The sequence below is a fragment of the Coenobita brevimanus genome, chromosome 89 (assembly GCF_032717465.1).
Source record: "Coenobita brevimanus isolate Jiangsu-jjx chromosome 89, ASM3271746v2, whole genome shotgun sequence".
Classification (NCBI taxonomy): domain Eukaryota; kingdom Metazoa; phylum Arthropoda; class Malacostraca; order Decapoda; family Coenobitidae; genus Coenobita; species Coenobita brevimanus.
The window spans coordinates 27,169,641-27,192,186 of record NC_137042.1 but is presented as its reverse complement, the minus strand read 5'-3'; the positions used below and the strand labels follow the sequence as shown (position 1 = coordinate 27,192,186).

Here is a 22,546-nt window from a genome sequence, read left to right as displayed (position 1 = left end):
TCATACTGTATCATGTTGGGCAGCAGGGAGATGATGATGATGATGATTTTCATGGAGATATGAATTTTTCCTTTAGATACTTTCAAGAAGTGTTACAAGAGAACTCAAGTTGCAATGATGTAACACTGCATAAAGATGGTAGCTGGACACCACTCATGCCCAAGAAGGAACAGAAGGAGCCAGAGGTGGAGAAGCGGAAATCAGAGGTGGCTGTGGAGACCCTGAGTGATGATAGTGATGATGATGATGACGACGACGATGACTCCAGAGATGATGGTGAGTGTAGATTACAGTATAAGTATTTGTTGGGTATCATATATTGTGCCTGTGCGGAAATATTAGATATTTATTACCAGTACCTTTTAAAAAATGAGGACTGTTGTTAAGGATGGAGGTAGCCCCTTCTGTGCATGAACTTTTCTAACTACTGTGAGACAAAATACGGAGATAACAAGAATGCCGTATTTGCTGGTGTATAAGAGGACTCTTCAACGTCAAAAAAAATGGCCAAAATAAGGGGCCAGCCTAAACACTGGGTTTAATAACCTCTTCATCCTTTGGTTAAGGGATCCATAAGCGTGATGGGGAACATCACTAAACACTCACCTTGACCTTTGTTTTGCAGAGAATAGTACATATACAGTACTTTCAAAAACCAGTGAAATTACTAACATCGTCATCAAACACAACTCGTTTTCTGTATGAAGACAAATTTTTTTAGAAATATCTTCATGGATGCAGCCATGAGGACATAAGAAAGGTGAGTACCCTGTTGAGCGCACACCATGAACACCAGCATGTGTCTCGGTTTGAGAGTGACTGGCTGAGTTCTTTGCCACTGAGCGCAGGGTTACCAGATCTGAAGCAGGGCTCATTACCAAGTTCCTCAGTTTCATTACCAAGTTGATTTTTCCCTTCTAGCTGCCACTGATTCATAAGCAGCAGCACACTCTCAAGTGGAAAGATTGTATGGGGCACAAAGACTTAAAAGTATCATCATCATCTAATTCTGTGTTGCCTCATGAGGAGCATGGGATCCTGGGGCTAGGCAAGTTGGTCCTGACATTTAAGATGAGAGTGACCAGCCTCACTCATCCCTGAGTGGCATTATGTGAACAGTAAACCCCAATCACCCCATGGATATAAACCTGCACAGGCTCAGTCTGACTGAAGCACCTTAATTACCCGCTAAACCACCAGGTGCCATAATTTGGTTATATGGTTACCACCCAGCATAGTAAATGTTTTTCTGGTGTATGGCGAATGTGAATGTGGTAATGATGGGAGATGTGAATGCTAGAGTGGGAAATGTAGCAGTTGAACATGTACAGTAGTTAGTATGCATGGTGTTAGGAGTGTAACGTTGTATGGTAGCAAGACCTGGACAGTAGAAGGAAGAGGATATCCACAGGCTCAAACGTACAGAAATGACAATGATTAGGTTGATGTGCAGTGTGTCCCTGAGTGTAAGCCCTGGGGGGGCTAGGTTTATGATGGAAGAGCTGAGGGTTAGGATGGGATTGCAGTGTATCGGTTTTGTGATGAGGAGAGATCAATTTAAATGGTCCCTTATTTTGATATTACACATCCATCTTACCAACAGATCTAAATAAGTACCACAATGATGTATGTGACAGCAATAATATAACAAGCTTTGTAAATATTGATGTAACATGGTGGAGTGAGAGTGCCAGATTACTGTTGAGTGTAGTATAAGGCATCAGTGGGATTTTTTACAGGTAAGAGTTCAAGGACTGTGAATATTTTATACCATTCTGTTTGCAGCTGGTTATGTATGCTAATTGGAACTAGGACTCGGAAGGCTTGAGAGATGTATGTATACTTGTGTGATCTATTTCACTGTGATGTAATGGCAGTTCTCCCACTTTATGCTTCCTCTTCATTTTTGTTGGGATTGTTCTTCACCCAGTATTTTTAGCTGGACCTAAATGTTGCATTAATGATGATGGTAGTGTGTGTGAAGATTGGTAACAGATGAATATGCTGGCAGCTGAGGATTGGAATGATTTATATGATAGTGGGTGTGTGATTTGTTAATTAAGACAAATATGTTGGCAATTAAGGGTTGGGAGGGTGGTGATAATGATAGTTTATATGAAACTTGGCAATTGTGATGAATATGCCAACAGCAGTTGAGAGGATGATGGTAGTGATGGTGAAGTTAGTGTGTGTGTGAAGCATGGTAACTGAAATAAATATGCTGGCAGCTCCCATCGTGGCAGAGGTGAGCAATAAGAAAAAGAATGCGGAACCTGAGATCATAACACTCACCGATAGTGATGATGATGATGATGATGATGCCCCTCCGCCAGCAAAGCGACCCAACACTGGTCAAGCCTCCGCCTCCACCACATTGTCCACAGGGGCAGCCGGTAACACCACACCGCATGGTTCAGGTTGGTGGCAGTTTAACAGAAGTAGCTTGGTGTGTGGTAGTATACTCTTTTCACATTAAATTGGCCTAAAATTTCTATTTCCCATTCGTGAATGTTGAGTATCAACAGTAGAGTAACACTAGAATATGAGGCTAGTCATGAAGCAGTGCTATAGAAAGGAAGTATAGCCATAGCACTGTCTCTTTCTTCACTGAGCTTCTTGAAAGGAACCCTAATGGGACAAAAATCTGGGCCAACTTAAGGTGAAAGAACAGTGGTAATGGTTGTTGTTACTGTTTTGTTGGTCATGGTGGTGGTCTTAGATGGTAGTGTGTTGTGCCGCATTAAGCTTGGGTCGGTATTCTCACCGGTTAAGGAGAGTCCCAAGCATCTCTTCTGTATCAGTTAATTTCTGCACATGGGACAGTAATATTCCCCTGTATGCTATTTGAGAAATGTCAGAACCAACTTGCCTAGCCCCGGGCTCCTACGCTTCTCATGGGGCAGTGTAGGACCAGATGAATTATGGATGGATGGATGTTATTTTTGCAGTGTATTTTGGTATTAACCCTTTCAGTCCAGTGATGTATTTTTCTGTCATTCCTACAACCACCATACAGTTTTATGCAGCTTAAAGAGACCAATAATAGTAAGAAAATTAATTAAATTAGTAAAAAAAAAAAATCCAGTTCAAAAAGTCAGTGTAAAGCTGAATAAAATTATTAGGAAGTAGCAAGAATTAACTAAATAAATGTCACTGTCTGGGAGCTGAAAAGACATACTGGTGAATAGTATGAAGGACAGGGCTGAGATTTAATATTCAGGTTAAATTGCTAATTAAAAAGGTGCCAGCAAGTGTCCTGAGCTTGTGAGAATACAGGCCCTGGTACCAGTCCTGTCTGTAGAAGTCCTTGTTTAGTTTGTCTACAGTTGTCTGTATTAAGGCTAGTGCGGATATAATAGAGGGTGGTCCTGTAGTAAGCAATCCAGTCTGTTTGTGTTGGCTTAGTCAGCATTGTAGATGATCCATTGTGGCAGATGGAAAGATTGGGTGGGAGAGAGACATGGGGTGGTTTGAATTCTTTATTTTCTCTAACATTTCAGGGTACAAAGAACTCTGCAGATGGGTTCTTTATAGTGAGACGCATTAGACAAAAAAGAATTCAAGCTCTAACCTGTGTCTCTCCCACCCAGCCTTTCCATTAGTCACCATTACCATTGTTTACCCTGCATCATTTTCTTCTTCCCATAACCCTTTTTGTGCTGTGTACATATATACTCTCTCTCTCTCTCTCTCTCTCTCTCTCTCTCTCTCTGTATGTATGCACATGTATATGTATGTTTATTTATTTATGTCCATTGATTGCATGGTTGATAGTAATTCCATGAGGCAACCAAAATATATTTTTCCCCCACACCAACAGACTGAATATTCTTGGCAGCAGACAAAGATTAGAGTGGCAGTATATGGACCACCCTGTATGCTTGCCCTCTTTGGATTTGTAATTGTGTTTTATTGATTATTATTTACTTATTTATTTATTTATTTATTTATTTTTTGTAAAGTATTTGCAGAGTGTGAAGCTACAGTAGTTCTCATTTATCCTTTTGAAAGTTGATTACTGGCAGTGCATTAGAATATGATATCTTAGTATTTAACTTTTTTTTTTTTTTAACACTTCTGTAAAGAGGGTTCAGACTCATTAAACCTTGCAGTATGATGACATGTTTCATGTTTTATTCTTGCTGCTGTGAGACAATTCATTTCAACTTTGGAAAGGCTTCTCATATTGAAATGGGATAATTAAGGTCCTACCATAAGTCTTCACTTCAATTTGAAAGTCTTTTCTAAACTGTAACAAAGTTGTCAGGAGTAAGCAAGACTAAAGTAGAAAATATAGTACAATAAAAACTCTTAAATACAAACATCCACTTTCTGAAACCTCCACTTTCCAAAATATTTTTTTCATGCAAGATGGTGTGTGTATATGATCTTTCCCCATACAGCCAGTGCCTGTATGAAGACAAAGTTTATTTGTGAACATGGAAAACAGATGATATATTACTAATACAAGGTAGTTTATTGAATTTACTGTCCATGGTACTGTAGGCTGTTATTTCCATGGTTATCTCATGGGTATCATTCTAATTCTACTTTTAAAAATAATTGATTTTCTGTACAGCTTATGGAACTAAAAATTTTGGATATGAGAATTTGTAGTGTGTCATCAGGTTGAAGGAATTAATAACACAAAGCTCCATTTTAAAGCTGATCAGACCACTGATTTTTTTTTTTTTTTTTTTTTTTTTTTCACACCCTGTAGAAAAGTAAGAAGCTAAAGAAAAAAGTATACAGTATAAATATAATTAGAACTGATGACCTGTGTATCTCATTTGCTTGTTTATGTGATAATTTGGGATTAATATTAGCCAGCCTTTTTAATTTTCATTGGGTTTTGTATTTGGTGTGGAAGATGCTTATATTTAATAAACAAAACACTAATTGTTCTTCAGTATTATGTCATAGAGTACTTACAAAGAATTTCTTAGTATTGAAAACTTAATATAATTAAATGTGGTGACTTTTTTTTTTTTTTTTTTTAAGTATATTCTTGCCATTTCTGGACTACCGGTACTTTATTCTCCTTGAACTAGAGGAATTAGATGACCCCTTGACTTCAGGGGTTATTCCGTAACCTACTGACCCCAGGGACATCTTTCTCGTTTTATTCATCCCATCTCCAGATGATTATGTTCATCTTTTGGATAGGCTTTTCGAACAGGAGGGGTTAGATATAGCCTTAATTAAACCTCTGGGTTAGATATAGCTTAATTAAACCACTTTACCATGAGAGGCCTCTCCTAGATTTAATATGAATGTCTAGTAGCAGGAAGACTGAACTAAAAATGACATCACCCTAATTCAGGTTCCTGTACATACTTACGAAATTTTAAAAAGGCAGTTTTCCCTGTTTGCCTTGTATTGTACCTTTGTTTCCTCCTTTACATTACCAAGGCAAATTATGATAGTGCTAGAAACACTGAAGTGACATAAAAGTGAAGACAGTACAGCCTCACTATAACGGACTAATTGGGGCCCAAGCTGGCCCGAAAAATGCAAAAGTCTGATAAAAGCTATATCAGGACTTCCCCCTGCTAACTCGGACTTTTTCTGATAGACATTAGTTCGGATCGCACCAACAGAGTCTCACCGCGGCGTCATCAACTGTTTTCACTACCACTGCAGCACTGTACCGCACGGACAGTACTCTGATGCAGCGTACTTTCTCCATTAAAATGGGGGGAGTCCTGCCGTCACCAATCTGGACTGAAGTTGTATTTAGTGGACTTTTCCTGAAAAATAAGGATGATGCTATGGCTGCCCCGGATTGAGGTCAGGCAGTCCAGACCGCTTCTGGCTTTATTGGAATTTTCCTGACAGTATATATATTTAAGAATTTAGATCAGTTGGCTCCTCGAGTCTGAAAAAAACGAGTTTTAGTATATTGAAGTCCGTTATATCTAGGTTTTACTGTATCAGGGTGTAATATACGTAATTAGTCAAGAAGACAGTGCTACAAATCCTGCATTGCTATGTAGGCTGTGACTTGTATACATACATTTAGAAAGGCAGTGTTCCATGCCTACCTTGGTCAGTCTTACTGTTGCACTACAAGCTGTAGTCTCTTGCAGCAACCTTGTTCGGCTGCCAAACTTGGAGGTCTTCTAAGGATCTCATTTGAAGGAAGGGGGGTTAATCTGTGCTTTTCTCCGGTCTTACTGGGCATTGTACTATTACTTAATTATTACCAGTACAGGCATACCCCGGTTTAACGATGCAATAGGGTAAGTAATAACCCACCGCTAGGCAGAGTATCGCATCTGGGGGTAGATTTAACATGTAAAGTATAGGGATGCGTTTTTGAGCCTTACGTTTCCCACCCAACCAACTCCTAAACCCACCCAAATGAGCCCAAAAACAAGTTTCTAGCTAACCTAAACCCCCAGATACCCTTAAAACAAGCTAAACTAAGCCTAAAAGCAGTTTTGAATTCACCTAAACCGAAAAAATAAAATCTGAAAATCATCAAATATAAGTCTGGAAGAAAAAAAAGGCAAGCTTAGTAAACTGTACCCTAAAATGACAGTGTTCACCCCACCTGTGACTAAAACACATTAATTTAAGTCTAAAAACAGTTTATAAATCAATCTAAGCACAAAATTTCAGTCTAAAATATCATCAGAGTCAGTAAAAAAAGAAAAGAAAAATCAAAATCCATCATTAAACCGAGGCTCGGCCATCTTTAGGCAGGGTAGGGTGGCATTTCTACCCCCATCGCCAATGTGGGGTATCACATATAGGGGTATCGTATCTCGGGGTCTGCATGTATTCCATGTGTAAATATAAATCACTACTTAGTGGTTATTGTAACTGAACCTTAGAATTACTGTATTAAGTAAGCTTTTCTTAAGGTTTGAATGTAGTAATTCTTTCAGACTGTTCTACCAGAAGTTACAGGTATTTTTATGTAACAAAATAAGTTGTATCTAATATTCTTGAAACTGAAACAACCACTACAGATCCTCATTTTAAAAAGATTAGACTTAATTATAAATGTAGTACAGATGTGCATTTAATTCTTCAGCTGCAGCTTGCCTTTCAGAAGGCATTGCCAGTAACCAGCAGTTTGCTGTCCAGAATTTTGATTAATTTTTCAAAAACTCCACATTCGTTTCGACAGATGTTTGTTATTTTTACCCTTTTAGATTTTTTCTTACTCTCTGGACCGTTTCTCACCCCATCCTAAAGTGAGAATAGAGATTGGAATGATGATGACCCATATTGCATAAAATATACAATGTTGAGTACACCTCTTCCTGTCCGATCAGCGAAGTTAAGCAACGTTGGGTCTGGTTAGTACTTGGATGGTTGACCGCCTGGGAACACCAGATGCTGTTGGCATAACGTTCTCCCTTCGTGTCAAGTGGGGTTGGTGGAGGATTAGTGCCCCTCCCTGTAAAATGATTAACTCTAAGCCCTTGGCCACCCCGTTTGGGATACATGGCGTCTGGCAATGAATGAATGAATGTTTGATGAGTGCTGAGACATGATATTCAGCTTTGTCTTGCTTGGTGGTTGATGGTGACAGTTCCTGGCTGTGTGAGTGCTAGTCAGCCAAAACATGCTGCATCACCCAGCAACAATGCATTTTCAGCTTAGCACAATGTGTGAATGGGGCACTTTGAGTCTTCCAGTTTGTTTCATTTGTAAGTAAATTGTTTGATCTTTGCCAGGATTTTTATTAATACATGTTGCAGGGAAGAAACAAGAAAAGATTGTTCTTGCTAGAGAATCTCTTGAATTTGTGAAAAGTTTTGTTATTTGGGGTACATGATATATGCTGGAGGTGGGGATGGAGCAAGGTTAAGGAGTAGTTGGAAGGAAATTTGAGTTGGTACCTCTCCTGACACTGAGAGGGCTCTACACCTGTTCTAAGGAATCCATGTATGTAGCATGTATTAGAAGTGTAATGCTGTAAAGAAGCAAGATTTGAGCAGTAAAGGAAGAGGATATTAGTAGGTTCATGCATACAGAACTGAGAATGATCAGATGGATGTGTAGTGTGTCCTTGAATGACACGCCTTGGGGAGTTAGGATTGCAAGTGAAGAGTTCAGCGGAAGGATGAGATTTAAATATATTAATAATGTGATGAGAAGGGGTAGATTACGATGGTTTGGGCATGCAGAGAGGATATAGGATGACTGCTGTGTGCTTGGGGTGAGAGATGTAAACATTGAGGGTAGAGTTCAGAGAGGAAGGCCAAAAAAGATATGGAATGAGGTCATACAGTGTGACTCCAGGGATAAGGAACTGAATGGGGAGGCTGCTGTAGATCAAACAGTTTGGAGAGCCACTATTAAGTTATCAAGGGCAGTGTATACTTTCATGTTGGAGCCTTTATAAACAATACAGCACAGTAAGACCTCACTATAACAGACTAATTGGGGCCCAAGCCATTCCAAAAAAAGCGAAATTCCGATAAAAGCGACATCCGGACTTCCCTCTGCTAACTTGGACTTGTTATGATATATCGGACATTAGTCTGGATCGCACCAACCGTTTTTAAACTGTTTTCACTACCACCGCAGTACTGTACTGTATTATACCTTCACTACAGTATTCAAATGGTGTAATATATATAATAATATTGTACTGTACACTAATAAGCATGTCTTTTGCATATCTTATTGTGGTGAACATAGCTGAAGTGGTCAGGCAGTCTGGACTGCTTCTGGCTTTATCGGATTTTTTCCGATATACCTGTATAGAAATGTAGTCTGGTAGCTCCTCAATTCCGATAAAAGTGAATACTGGTGTATTGAAATCCCTTATATCAAGGTTTTGCCGTACTTAAAACAGTGCAGACAGTGATGCTGTTGATAGTTCTCTCATTCTTGTACTTTCCCTTTCCTTGTTTTTGGATCTTATCTCACACCTCCCTTGAGTTGGAAAAAGTTTAAGGATGATGACAGTGTTTACCTTGTCGGGTAAATTGTTTGAACAGAGTTTTGCCGAGTTTAAAGCACATAATGCAAGTTCAAGCTACAGTAATCAGAGGCTACAGTAAGTTTTGTAAGGTAGTGTTTCATGCACATATGGGTCTTTTTTGCAGTCTCTCTTATGGATGATGTTTTTAAGGAGTGTTCCCAGATATTCCTAGTTAAAGTATTAGAAATTTTTGAGAAGTTTACCATCATATGGAGAATTTTGAAAATTGCATTCTGAATATATTATAGTGTATTAGCAAATCTGTAATGCATTATTTAAGTGTGATTGTACACTAGTCCTGTATGAGACAGTCCTAGCATGTAATCAGTATGGACAGTGGGTGTTAGTGCTGAAGTGGTGACATGTGAAGATGTAGGAGGACTACTGGGCCCCCAAGAAGGACTACTGGGATTTGGGGTTAGGCCCTGAAGCCTTTGCCAAAAAAAAAAAAAAAAAAAAAAAAAAAAAAATTAAGTTCAGTTAAAATTTCTAAGAAAAATTGCATTCTGGGATATGGATTAATCTTAATTTTGCTTGAGAGATAAGCCTCTTTTCATCAAATGATGTTATACATCTAGTTACAAATCACTAGTCTTTTAAGCAATCACACTGGTGTATCTGGAGAAAGATACTACATTAAGTTTAGAGGTGAGTGGAATATTAGCTTGAATTCAGTGATACCATGTTTTACTCTTATTTTGGTACCCCTTGATGATTTTACTCAGCTGGGGAAGGTTTGTCCTGGAAGGGTTACAGGTATATTTAGCCTTGATCAACTCCTTCTGTAATTGAATTTAACCCCTTATGGGCGGGTATCTTATCAATAATACAACCGTGTGGGACGGCATATTTTCGGAAAAATTAAATATCAAGGAATAAGCCTAAACATGCATAAATCGATGAAAACGGGTGAAAAATGAAGGCAAGAGGTGTTACACACGTGGTAATATGTTTCTGCTAGCTGTGGGAGGAGGAGGGGAGGAGAGCGAGCAGGCAGCTTATCACCAGGTGCACCCGGGGCGAGGCTAGCAAACTCTTCATTCATTTGCATTTTCTTCACCACTGAACACTGTACTTATCATTTATGCATTCATTACACTATTCATTGTCTTCAAAATCTTATGTATGTGTTTTCTGTTTTACTTGAACACATATAACAATGTACTTATATACTATTTTACTTGAACATTTATAACACTACAACTTATACTGTATATGTATATTCTATTTTACTTGTTTAAAGGCTTGGCAGAGTAGAGGGCCGGACAGTAAATGACGAGATGCCTGATCACCCAATTTCACCAATAAATTAGGACTGAAAATGGCTGGACATTCCGTAACGTCGCTTGCCTCCTCACTCACAGACTTTACGTAACGTCGCCCACCTGTTAGGGGTTAATTAGATCATTTGATAGTAAGTTGTTTAAAATGAAAAGGCTGTCATTATAGTGAAGACGCTAACACCAGGTGTTAACCCATGAATTGCGCAATTACTTCTTTTTATCTCACCCTTTGGTGTGCAAAAAATGAAGGAGAATGTTTTTTTTTGTTTTTTGTTTTTTTTTACCTGAAGATAAACATCCAGGGCATTATCTGGTGGAAAAAAAAAAAATTCTCTCTCTCCCTCTTTGCGTAGGGCCATGCGAAAGTTTACATAGGGGAGTAGTGAAAAAAAAAAAAATCTTTTTATTATATACTTCAAAATAAACATCTAGGGGATTATCCGGTGAAAAGAAAAAAATATCTTTCTCCGTCTTTCCGTAATGCCATGCGTAAGTTTTGCGTGGGGGTCGAGTTGTTTACTGGATGCACGGCCAGCACAGCCTGAGCTGTGGCTCACAACATGACGCTACCCAGCCAGAGCTGTGGCTCGCAATCCACGTGTTAACAAGATACTGTAGATATTGGCCGGTAGTTATTGTAAGAGACTGATGTGTAGTTATATTGTAGTCCAGTTTCCAGTTAATAGTTATTAAAGGCTGAAGTAGATTATGAATCTGGTGTACAGATGGAGATAATTGTCATTAACTCCAGTTGTCATTAAATACAGTATTAGTTTGCTTCTGAAAGATACAAGTTGCTATAAATGTAGTAAACTCCTGATCATGATTGCCTATTGATTTACAGTACATTCACTTAAAATTATAGAATAGTAAATTATCTTGTTGAAGGGGGACAGATTGAGTGGAGTACGTGAAGTATCATAACTTGGGTTGTTGTATGGGAAAAAGTTTAGTGACTTAAGAACTTGAGTGCTTGTAGTTTGTCGGAACTTCTCTATCAGAATAAGTACCAATTACCTGGTAGTAAAGTTATTGAGGGACTATGGAACATTTCTTTTGTAGTGATTTAGAAGCCTTCTGTTAGATCTTAGTTGAAGTAACATTGTTAATTTTGGATTTAGGTAATCCATATTGTTTAATTTGGGTACATACTGTTTTGATCTAAATGAGCTGACTTAGCCATCTCTTTGGACTATTTCAACATATAAGAACCTTGTGAGTAATAGTCAGTGACATTTATGCAGAAATATTAGATTAGCTTTGTGTTGTCTGTGGTAGTTTAGTGAGGGAGTTCCTGTACAGTTTTTCCTCCAAGAAATTAAGGGTAACTGATAACTTGGCATATACTGCAATGCTTAGACTTTGACTTCTATTTATCTATCTATCTATTGCCAGATTTATGATAAACAGTAAACAGCAGTTAGTGGAGAAAGCATAGAGAAAAACTGCAAGGCATTTATGGATTTGGATAATATGTATTACAGCTGAAGAGAAGTGTAATGGGAGGTATTATTATGTCTGATGTGCATGCAAAGTTGCTGAATGCAATAGAGTTTAGGTGATGGTAGTGAAGCATGTGTAGAGTACTGTAGGTGGATGTCTAAAGAAGTGGTTCATTATCACTGTTTGAGTAAGTCATAGGTGTGTGATATGCCCATGGCTATTCAGTACATTAATGGATGGAGTTGTGAGAGAGGGAACTGCACATGGAGTGGATTAGGGATGAGAGTGGTTATGAATTGTGGAAGAGTGCCTGAGATTTGATATTTACTGATGATGCTGTGTTGTTTGCTATACACATTTACTCTAACTTGGCATAAAATTATCTTATCCATCTTGAATGCTGTGATATAGCAATAGAGGTAACACAAAAATGCTGTATAGTGCTAGTCACGAAGAAGTGCTGTGGAATGGATGTAGAGCTGTAGTATTGTCATGCTCTGCCACTGAGCTGTGTGAAATTAGAAGCAAAATGGCAAAAATCTGGGCCAAGTTAGTTAAGAAAGACTCGAGTAGTGAATAGGAGCTTTGCAGATTTTGGACGTCTTTGAGTGTTGGGTTTTGCAAGTTAATGTAGATAAAAGAACTGATGATCGTTGAGAGTAAAGGTGACTCTCATCGTGATGTCCTGATGATTGGAGAGACTTACACTGCTGATGGAGTCTGTTTACCTGGGTGCAATACAGGGGGGAAAAAAAAAAAAAATGATTGTGTGCAAGAGTTGGAAGGTAGAGTGGCAGAGGGAAGGAAGTTGGGTGATGCTATTGAGGTCTGAATACTAAACAAGGTCTGTATATGGAGACTGCAAGAGGTTTCCTTGTGCCCAATTAACATATGGGTTTGAGACTGATGCAGTAGTATGGGGATTGGTATAATACCTTGAGGTATTTTGGCCGTGTGTAAAGGATGGAGAGTGAGACACATACTAGAAGAGCGCACTTAAGTGGGTTTGACGAGGAGGGTGAGATGGAAGGATGGAGTGGAGTGATACTGTATATGAGAGAAGGGATGTGTGAGGTGAGGCAATTGAGGATGGCCCAATGATGGAGAGCAGGGTGACATGAATGCGATTTGTTTGTGGCCACCCCGTATGGGATTAAGATGTCAGGCAATAGATAGATGAAATTTTAAAAGAAATCTTGAGGATATTCAGTATGCACAGTTAGCTAGTGCATTAACATAAGTGTGGTTATACTGTAATATTAATTCCAATGCACATCAAGCTTTGCAGTCAGATTTCTGTGTAATATTTCAATAAATTTTCCAGGTAGTTCCAACTGCTCTAATATCTTATATGATGGTTTCCAGGTATAATGATGCATTCAAGACCATCAGATGAAAGTTATGCTATTGATCAAGACATCTTTTAGTTGCAGTTTTGATATTAAAGTGAAGTTTTTTGGTTCTGTGTTGTGTAATGAAATGATCTCTTAACATTTCTATTTGTCAGTATTGGATAAAAAGAGCTTTATTTTTTTACCCACATTAACTTTTGTGATAACTGTATCCTCAGAGCCAATTATTTTCAGTTATAATTTTGCAGTATATTTTACAGTAATCATTGTTATAAACACTGTGATAGACACAAGTCAGTTACGGGGCACTTTTTTTTTTTTTTTATCACTAGCAGCAATAAAATATGATAGTGAAAATAAGGTTGTGTATTGTATGTAAATTGGTATATCCTTTACGTTTAGGCGACAGTTTGTTTTAATGAGCAGTAATTATACTTACAAGGATAAGCATTTTAGTGCAAAAATTATGTACCTATACATGGAATTCATGTGCATATTTTTTTTTTTTTTTTTTTTTTTTTTTTTTTTGTCCAAAGGATAGTTTACTTGCTAGTTACCTGATGATAATTTAGACAGTATTACAATTTACTCATGTCTCATATCTCTGTCATACTTAAAAATTTCATTAAATACATTGTCAAGTCAGTGGTTGGTGGTATGTGGTGGCGACCATTATCCACTACTTGATATAGTGCTGCCTGCTTCTTCCTTCACCATTATCATTCTTTTTCTGTCTGCCCTCCTCTCTTCCTTTATCTCCCATATTTCCTGTCACTTTTTGTTACTCTTCTTTCCTTTTCAGGCAGTTTTACATTGAGTCACAAGCCTAATGGTTTTCTGCAAGCCAAGAAACCATTTACAGTGCTTGGTGGTAACCAGCCATATAACCAACACACACGTGTTCCCCACGTGTCAGCAAGTGGGTTGGCAGAGGGTTAGTGCCCCTCCCTGTAAAACCACTGACTCAGAGACAAATTGCCACCCCTTATGGGATTATGGCATCTGGCTTTAGATAGATAGATAGAAATTAGTGGTCTTATTGTGCAGAGGGTCTTTCTTTCTTATCTTATTCCTGTCACTTTTAAAATATCCAGTCAAGCTGCAACATTGGCATTATAGTTGTTCAGTAAAATATAGTTACATATGTAATAGTACTTGGTCAGTGGATAGTTAGTTTTTTTAAGAATAGTGCTGTACAGTATATTATTTGTTTGATTTCAATGTTTGGTGATGTATGTTGTGTGCTTAGTAACCTGAAGCCTTGAAAATTAAACTAGTATAGAATCCCTTTTACAGTCACCAACAGTTCTGCTGAATGTAGGCAGCTAAACCCATTATCTGTTTTACACAGCATGAGGAAATTTAAAGATGGCATTATACTTTTTATCTGGGAGGGGATATGAGTCAAAAGAGAAAGGAAGTATCAGGTACAGTTTATCTGCCTGTGCCGTAAGGGATCCTGTGCTGCTTGCAACACAAGTGCTGGATGACGGGGTTACCATGGTAGATTAAAGCGGTTGTCAGATCCTCACTCACCCATTTTAGTTACCTTTTATCTCACTCAGGGATTAAATGGGTAGTAGCGTATCTCCTTATGCCTCGGAAATGAGAAGAGGAAAAGGAAAGAAAAAATATGAGGACTTGAGGCTAGGGTATTGTAACATGGTCATTTAATCCTTTGACTGGAATTTCCCACTCAGCATTAAATTTCAGCGAACACCAGACTATTTGCCGTCCTCGAGAACAACCTTGGGCATCAAAAATGTTTTAAAATATTATGATTAAAATTTTAACCGAGAATAAGGAACTCTGTACTTTATTTGAGAAGAAAGTAGCCTAAAGGGAGTTACATTATGGTCTTCCATTATCCAGGGATTCCCAGGAGCTGCACAATGTTGGAGATAATGATGGTGATTTCAGTAGACAAGTTATTCAGCTCAGAGAATCTTACCACAGCCAAAGGGTGAAGGACAGCACGCTGACATACTTCCTTAGCAGTAGTTCACAGAGAAAGTCCTGTAGGGATATACCAGTAAACATAACATTTGATACAGTGCCTTGAAACATCCTTACTAACATTGTGAATACTGTGTCTTTTTTAGTAGTCAGATGTCTTAATTCTGGATGTGGTGGCCATCAACGTATCACCTTCATGTCATCCTGGCCTCTGTAATTGGGTGTCCCTCTTTCCAGCTCACACCGCCTCATTCAAATACCTCTTCATTCGATCCCTCCACCTTATATTTGGTTCTTTGGCCTTTCTCTCTCCCTCCACCTGACTCACATTGATTTAGACAAGCTCTTCCATTCTCACTACATGGCTAAACCATTTCAGGTTAATTCTGACATTTCGCACTACATCCACATCAATCTTGAATACAAACATGCTTAATAATTATGGATAGAAATAGCTGATGAAGCCTGTGCCAATTAGGTTGGTGCAATTCCCAAACAAAGGTAGAAAAGATGATTTTTTTTTTTTTTTTTTTTTTTTTTTTTTACTAGCTTCCATGAGATACCATTCCCACTGACTTGTCCTACTAAGACCTATCTCTTTCCACTTTCTGCTATAAGACTTTTTCTCTTCAGCTGATGATGTACCACAGTCGTTTTTGCTACGTGGAATTGGGCTGCTCCCATAACTTGAATTTTAAGTTGTGGTCTCATCAAACTTAGTTGCATAGCAAGAATTACTTTCCTTGTTTACCAATCAAATCAGCCCTCCAGGCTAGCTATACTTGATCGTCAGCTGGGTTGGAAGGGGTTAGGGATCTGTGTCAGGCTAGAACAAGTGCACCAAAGTACCGTTACCTCACAGCAAAGCTTATCATCTGTCTATCTATCTATCTATTGCCAGACGCCTCAATCCCGTTTGGGGTGGCCACAAACAAATCGCCTCCAAGTCGCCCTGTCCCCCGCCATTTCACTCCCCTGCTCCCAACTCACACCCCCCTCTCTCATATACCTCTCCACCCCATCATTGAGACTACACCATACTTTCACATGACTCACTGAAGAACAGGACATCGTTTAAGTACTGTGTATGATTCTGGCTACTGCCTTGTGATTTATTCAGCCCTACTGGGGGTTACAGAACTCCATAGGGGAGTTGGCCTTAGTACGACTGAAGGGTTTGTATGGGTGGGACAGAATGGAAAGTGTTGTTCAGGATGGCAATGACTTGGAGTGTGTGGAGCAATTCTTTTGTCTGGGAGACATACTGAGTGTAGAAGGAAGTGCTGAAGCTAGTCCTGTTCCTAGAATAAGAAGTAAAAGGAAGAAGTTTTTTTGTAAATGTGCCTCTCTGACTGTGAAGAGGCTTTCCTTTCAACCATATAGCAGTCAGACCTGGCCATTGAGAGAAGAGAACACAAAAATGTTGCGGTGGATGAGTAGGGCAGCACTGAATGATAACTGAGAAAAGGTTAGTATAATATTGCAGCATAAAAGGTATTATAAAAGAGATGTGAACTGGTAAACTAAGGTGGTTTTATCATTTAAAAGAAAGGAGAAGGTGACTGGTTGGGGAGGGTCAGATGTATGAAAGTGGAGGAAAGAATGAATAGACCAAGACTAAGGAAAACTTGGAACAAGATTCTGTGAGGAGGCTTGGAGATAGGGGTTTGGTTAGGGAAATACGTCAGCCTCAGGGTAGATGGAGAGCGGTTGTCAAGTGTAAAGACCAACACATCCCAACATGGTCAGTGATCTCTAAATGTATTGTAATAGGAAGCTTAATCATGTTAGTCGGTGACATCATTATTAATTGCTCTTCCAGATTTTTGTACTCAGCTTAAGGAAGGTTTTTCTGAGCTGAAGGGGTTAGCCTTCATAAATCCCTTCACTACTTGAGGGGCTTCATGTTAATAAATCTGTCTGGTGATAGTAAGAATAAATTTATATTTTTTAAAATCCTCAGACTGAAAGAATTAATAAGCATTCATTAACAGCACCTCATTCACACAACACAAGCGCTTCTTTAACCTAATCTTTGCAGTAGATCTGTGGGAGTATTTAGTTCGAGCGGTTACATACTGGCACTGTATCTGCAATTCATCTTGACCATGTGGCCCAATCATTACTGCATATACTGCAGTAGTAATGCAGTTTTACTGCAGGTCTCTTGGGGAGAGTTACCCAGCACAAAAACTACATTGTAACCACATGGGAGAAGTGAGTAAATGCTTTAACTTTGTGCCAGATACTTTTATCAGGCTGCACCAGTTTCTAGTCAAAGTTGAATTCAGACACTGAATGACACTCAGGCCCTGTTGTTGCGACCCCAGGCTCATCAGAATATTAACCTAGTAAACTGCTGGTTTAGCTCTTCTCCTGCAGCCCTCCATCCTTCTGTTGGTTAAGGGATGTCTGTATAACTGAATAGTGACCAGTTACATTGCTACCACCATGTGAAGACGTCCCTCTTCAGCACCCAAAAATTTATAAAGAATATTGTTAGATGTAGATTCCAAGAGGAAATATACATTAATCTCATTACAGCCTTCATTCGTTCAGTTCGTTTTTGAAGGCTGCAACATGCTTGCGTGCCTCGGCCTTGGTCACCTAATGGCGGCTCTCCATGCTGCTCAGTCTCTGGCTGCTTCCCTATTCAGTCCCTTATCCCTGAGGTCACACACAGTGACCTCACTGACGTCTGTTTCAATCTACCTCTCGCAGCCCTACCCTTAACGTTAACACTTCTCACTTTTTGCGCCCAGTTATCATCCCCCATCCTTTCCAAATTCACCACCTCTCTAGGGACTCTATCAGAAGCCCTCTCCAAATCAACAAATACAAAGTATAGTTACCTTTTCTTTCCCATATATTTTTCCTGAAGCAGCCGAACATTGAGTATGGGATCAGTAGTCCCTTTGCCTGGCATGAACCCAAACTGCATCTCATCAATATTCAATTTCTCTAATCATACCTTCTAGAACTCTCTCCATTACCTTCAGTATCTGGTCCAAAAGCTTTATACATCTATAATTTTCTCTTTCCGGGGCATCACCCTTCCCCTTGTACACATTTACAGTTACATTCTTCAGCTCATTTTCTGGGATGAAACACATGTATAAATGTATATATCATGTCAGTGACTAACCCCACTTCTATATCACCTGAGGCTGTCAGTATTTCAGCATTCAGCCCAGACACACCTGCTACCTTCCCCACCTGCATCCTGCCAATTGTCCTGCTCACAGTAGCAGCATCAATCAAAGGCCAAGGGCCAGACACTGGATCTGCTGGCTCCAGACTTTCCCTGTTCCAGTCAACCTCTTCATTCAACAATTGTTTTAATGCCCTCTTCAGGCATCTTTGATAATACCACCGTTCACCACTACCTTTTCTCTATCATCCTTCACACACTGCTCACCTATGACATCTCTATTCTCCCTCATCATCTGATTTGCCATCTTAAATATTGTATTCTTCCTCACCACACTTTGTAGGTGATCAAGTAAAGCCTCTGAGACTTAGACTTTGCCCTGTAAACGTCTTCTCTAGTCCTGCACTTGGCCTCCATGTATTCCTCTTTGTTACCACCCTTCTTGTTCCTGGAAAAGCCTTTTCACCATAACTGCAGCTTCGTTACCCTCATCCCAGTACCAAGTTACTTTATGTCTTGGGACTCCTTGTCCATCCACACACTGAATCATTAACTCTCACAAGTTTGTTTTTGAGGGCTCTGTACTGTTTATTAACACTTCTTTCACTGTCTCCCTGTTCAGCCACTACTCTTCTCATCTTGCTGTAGAAGGCATCCCTAACTACTTGGTTTTTCATTGTCCATATTTTCCTCTTTTTCATCACCCGTTCCTTAAGCATCACATCATATACCAATGACTTGTGTTTCTGCACACTCCTCACTCCCTTTAACATCCCTCACTAACCTCCTATCAGCCCTTCTGAACAGGAAATAGTCTATCTGGCTGCTGTTTCCTCCAGACTCATATACAGTATAATCAACCTACTCTCACTTTTCCTAAAATATTTGTTACACACAATCATGTTAATTACTTTCCCAAACTCGAGTATTCTTGTCAAATGCAATTTTCATATTGACAATATTTTATATATATAGATAGATTTATTCTTATATTTAAGAGGAGCCTGTGGAGTCACGTGGAGAGACAGGCTGACGAATGAGGATATAAAGGAGCGTTGTGGTGTGGATGTGGATGTGATAGGAAGCGTTAGGAGGAACACACTGAGGTGGTTTGGCCATGTGGAGAGGATGGAGGGTGAAAGACTGACGAAGAGAGTGTATGTGAGTGAGGTGGAGGGGGGAAGAGGGAGGGGGAGGCCGAGGATGAGATGGAGGGATGGGGTGGAGAGGTATATGAGAGAGGGGGGTGTGAGTTGGGAGCAGGGCAGTGAAATGGCGGGGGACAGGGCGACTTGGAGGCGATTTGTTTGTGGCCACCCCAAACGGGATTGAGGCATCTGGCAATAGATAGATAGATTCTTATATATACAGTATATATATACTGTGTATATATATATATATATATATATATATATATATATGTATGTATGTATATGTATATACGCAGCTTTAAGATTAGCTGCATCATCATTGTAACCATCATAATAACTTAGTCTTTAGTTTTACGAAAGCTCTGAAAGACAGATCGAAGAAGAAAGTGTGAAATATAATCTTCACATCATCTTTGCTATAGGAGGTAGTAAGCTTGGAGCACTTACAGTAACAGTGGAATTAAAAACAAAATATCATTAATGAAGAAATTAAGGCTGATATGATATGTCCAGTAGAGAATGACAGGCGGTGAGGTAAGGAAGGAGAATGGTTAATGGTGGTGAGAGACCAGTTTTCAATACAACTTGAACCTGATTATGAGACTTCGTATACAGAACCTCTTCTGGTATTACTTTTCTAGCATGTGTAAGCAGTCTTTTGAAGGCATATACGTAGGTTTATTTGTTGTGTAATTCATTAATATGCCATTTCAGCAGTCCTTAAGTATAGTGTTGCGGTTTGCCGTTTTTTAAGCAATACAGTTGTAATACAGCATTTTGTTCAACTTTGCTCAGCTTTAACATTTGCATTCCATTCTTCGGTTGTAGCATCACTGTAATTTTTATTTTTTTATTTTTTTATTTTTATTTTTTTCTGAATAATATATTTGGGTACCAAAAACCTGCATCCATTTATGCAAGAGTAAGGTACATTACACACAAAAACACCAATTGTTATTTCCCTCCAGCAGACACAATCATGGTTGGAGTGGTGTCTTTCACTTCCTTGTGTCATCCCTATCAATTAACCATAGTTTTTTCACTCTAACTTGGCCTAGGTTTTTGTCTTTTTATCACATCAGTTCGGTGGCAAAAAAAAAAAAAAAAAAAAAGGCTTATGATCCTAGATCCATTTCATAGCACTACTTCGAGATTAGCATCATACAGTATTCTAGTGTAAATCTAATATTGCAGCTCAGCAATGAAGATGGAAAGATGGCAATTTTTGGCCAAGTTAGTATAAATAAAATGTAGGAACCTATGCTGATTCTAATTTTGTTTGAATTGCTGTATCTCAGTGAGTGGTCTGATCATTGGCCCTAAGTCTTTTGTGAGTTGAGGGATACCAGTTACTGCATTTGTGTGTTCATTAGTGCCATAACCATCACCTTGATACTACACAGTTTTCGTACCTGTACAGCGTGAAATAAAATGGTTATACAGGTACCTCTGGATTTACATCATCATCACCATCCTGACTTCCTTTCTCACCGTAGGGCAGGGTGAGGATTAGCAATGACCAGAGAGCCTAAGTTTGCCCAATCCAGTGGCCAAGCTTCCATTCACACAGATTTCAAGCCCTTGAAATCCTGGCTCCATCAGATAGGCCAGAAAATTTCACAGTGTTCTGTAGCTTCACATATACCTATCTGCTAGAGCCAATCTGAATGCAGTCATGTTAAAAAGGTGTGCCAATCCCAGGTTTTCTCTGCACAAAATTCATCCAGCCAGCTCAGCCTTGTCAGCCCCTTAGCCTCACCAACATCCATACATCTCTTCCTCACACACTCATCCACCATATCCTTCCACCATTTTCTTGGCCTGCCTTGCCTCCTCCCTCCTTCATATTCTCTCAGATATACCTTTTTCATCACTCTGTTGTCATCTGTTCTCTCCACGTGACCAAATCATCCCAGTACTCTCTCTTTGATTCTGGTGTCTGCAGACTTCCTCACACCACATCTTTCACAAATCACATTATTCCGTATCCTATTCACTGTCTGTACCCCACACACATTCCTCAGCAGTCCCATCATTACTGTTCTTTCTCATGACTTCATTTTCTTGCCATACCTTAGTCTAACATCCGTATGTTAATATTGGCACAAACACTCCTTCATGTAATCCTTGCGCAGCAGCAGCACTCAAGTCTCTGCTCCATATCAAGGCCTTTACAGCACCAGCCACTTTCCTTTCACACAACTCTCCACTTCTTTTGCACATTTTCCTCTGTTTTCTGTCACTGTACACAGGTATTTGTACTCTCTCACCAATTCCAGTCTTTCTCCATTCGCTGTAACATCACAGTGGGAGTCACCTTCTCTCGCAGTAATCATCACTTTACTCTTTTCTGCATTTACTTTCAAGGCATGATGCTCACAAACATCTACAGAACTCTGCACTAGTCTACCAAGGTCTTGTCTGGTATTTGCATGTAACTCTGCATCATTGGCATACAGCAGATTTGAGATATTTCATCCATCACCATTTATCACCAGTGCCATCCCTCTCTCCATTACTCATGTTTTTACTTCTCTCATCACCCCATCCTTATATATATCTAACAGCCATGGGGACGTTACACAACCTTGTCACACACCTACATTGATCGTGAACCATTCAAGTAGATGCCCATTTACCCTTGCACATGCCTCACTACCATCATTAAAACTCTTGACGGCACCAAGCAGCTTACCATCTATACCGTACCTGCACAAAACCTTCCACAATCCTTCTGTGTCTATTTTGTTGTATGATTTTTCCAGATCCATAAATGCCTGAAAAATCTTAGAGCCCTTCACACATGCCTTCTTCACTATCTGTCTCACTGCAAATATTTAATCCACACATCCTTTGCCACTCCTAAAGCCGCCCTGTTCGTCACTCACTAGGACTTTTGACATCTGTCTTACTTTCTTTGTAATAATTCTTCCATATACCTTCCCTGCAACACTCAATAGACTTATGCCACAATAATTCTTGCACTAATTTTGCTCACCTTTATTTATGTACAGGGGTACAATCACTGCCTTTTTCCTCTCTAGTGGCACAGTTTCACTTACTCATGCTTTCTTACATATCTCCAACAAGCACTTCATTCTTCTTTCACCAGCACACTTAATCATATCTGCATACACCTCATCAACTGCAGCTGCTTTCCCATTTTTTACCTGCTTCACAGCATTCTTCACCTGTGCAACTGTCACTTATCCTGGCACATTCCTTCTCCATACGCTCCTAAAACCAGTCATGTCAACAATCAC

The 22,546-nt window shown here is 39.3% G+C and overlaps 1 protein-coding gene across 1 annotated transcript in view; it reads left to right on the top strand.

Moving 5' to 3' along the window:
- Window positions 1-22,546, top strand: part of LOC145411448 (E3 SUMO-protein ligase PIAS2-like) — a 45,008-nt gene that overhangs the window by 15,524 nt on the left and 6,938 nt on the right. Inside the window, exons 9-10 of the mRNA XM_080281489.1 lie at window positions 77-276; window positions 2,229-2,417. Of these exons, the coding sequence (XP_080137615.1) occupies window positions 77-276; window positions 2,229-2,417 (389 nt within the window). The remainder of the gene's footprint in view (window positions 1-76; window positions 277-2,228; window positions 2,418-22,546) is intronic.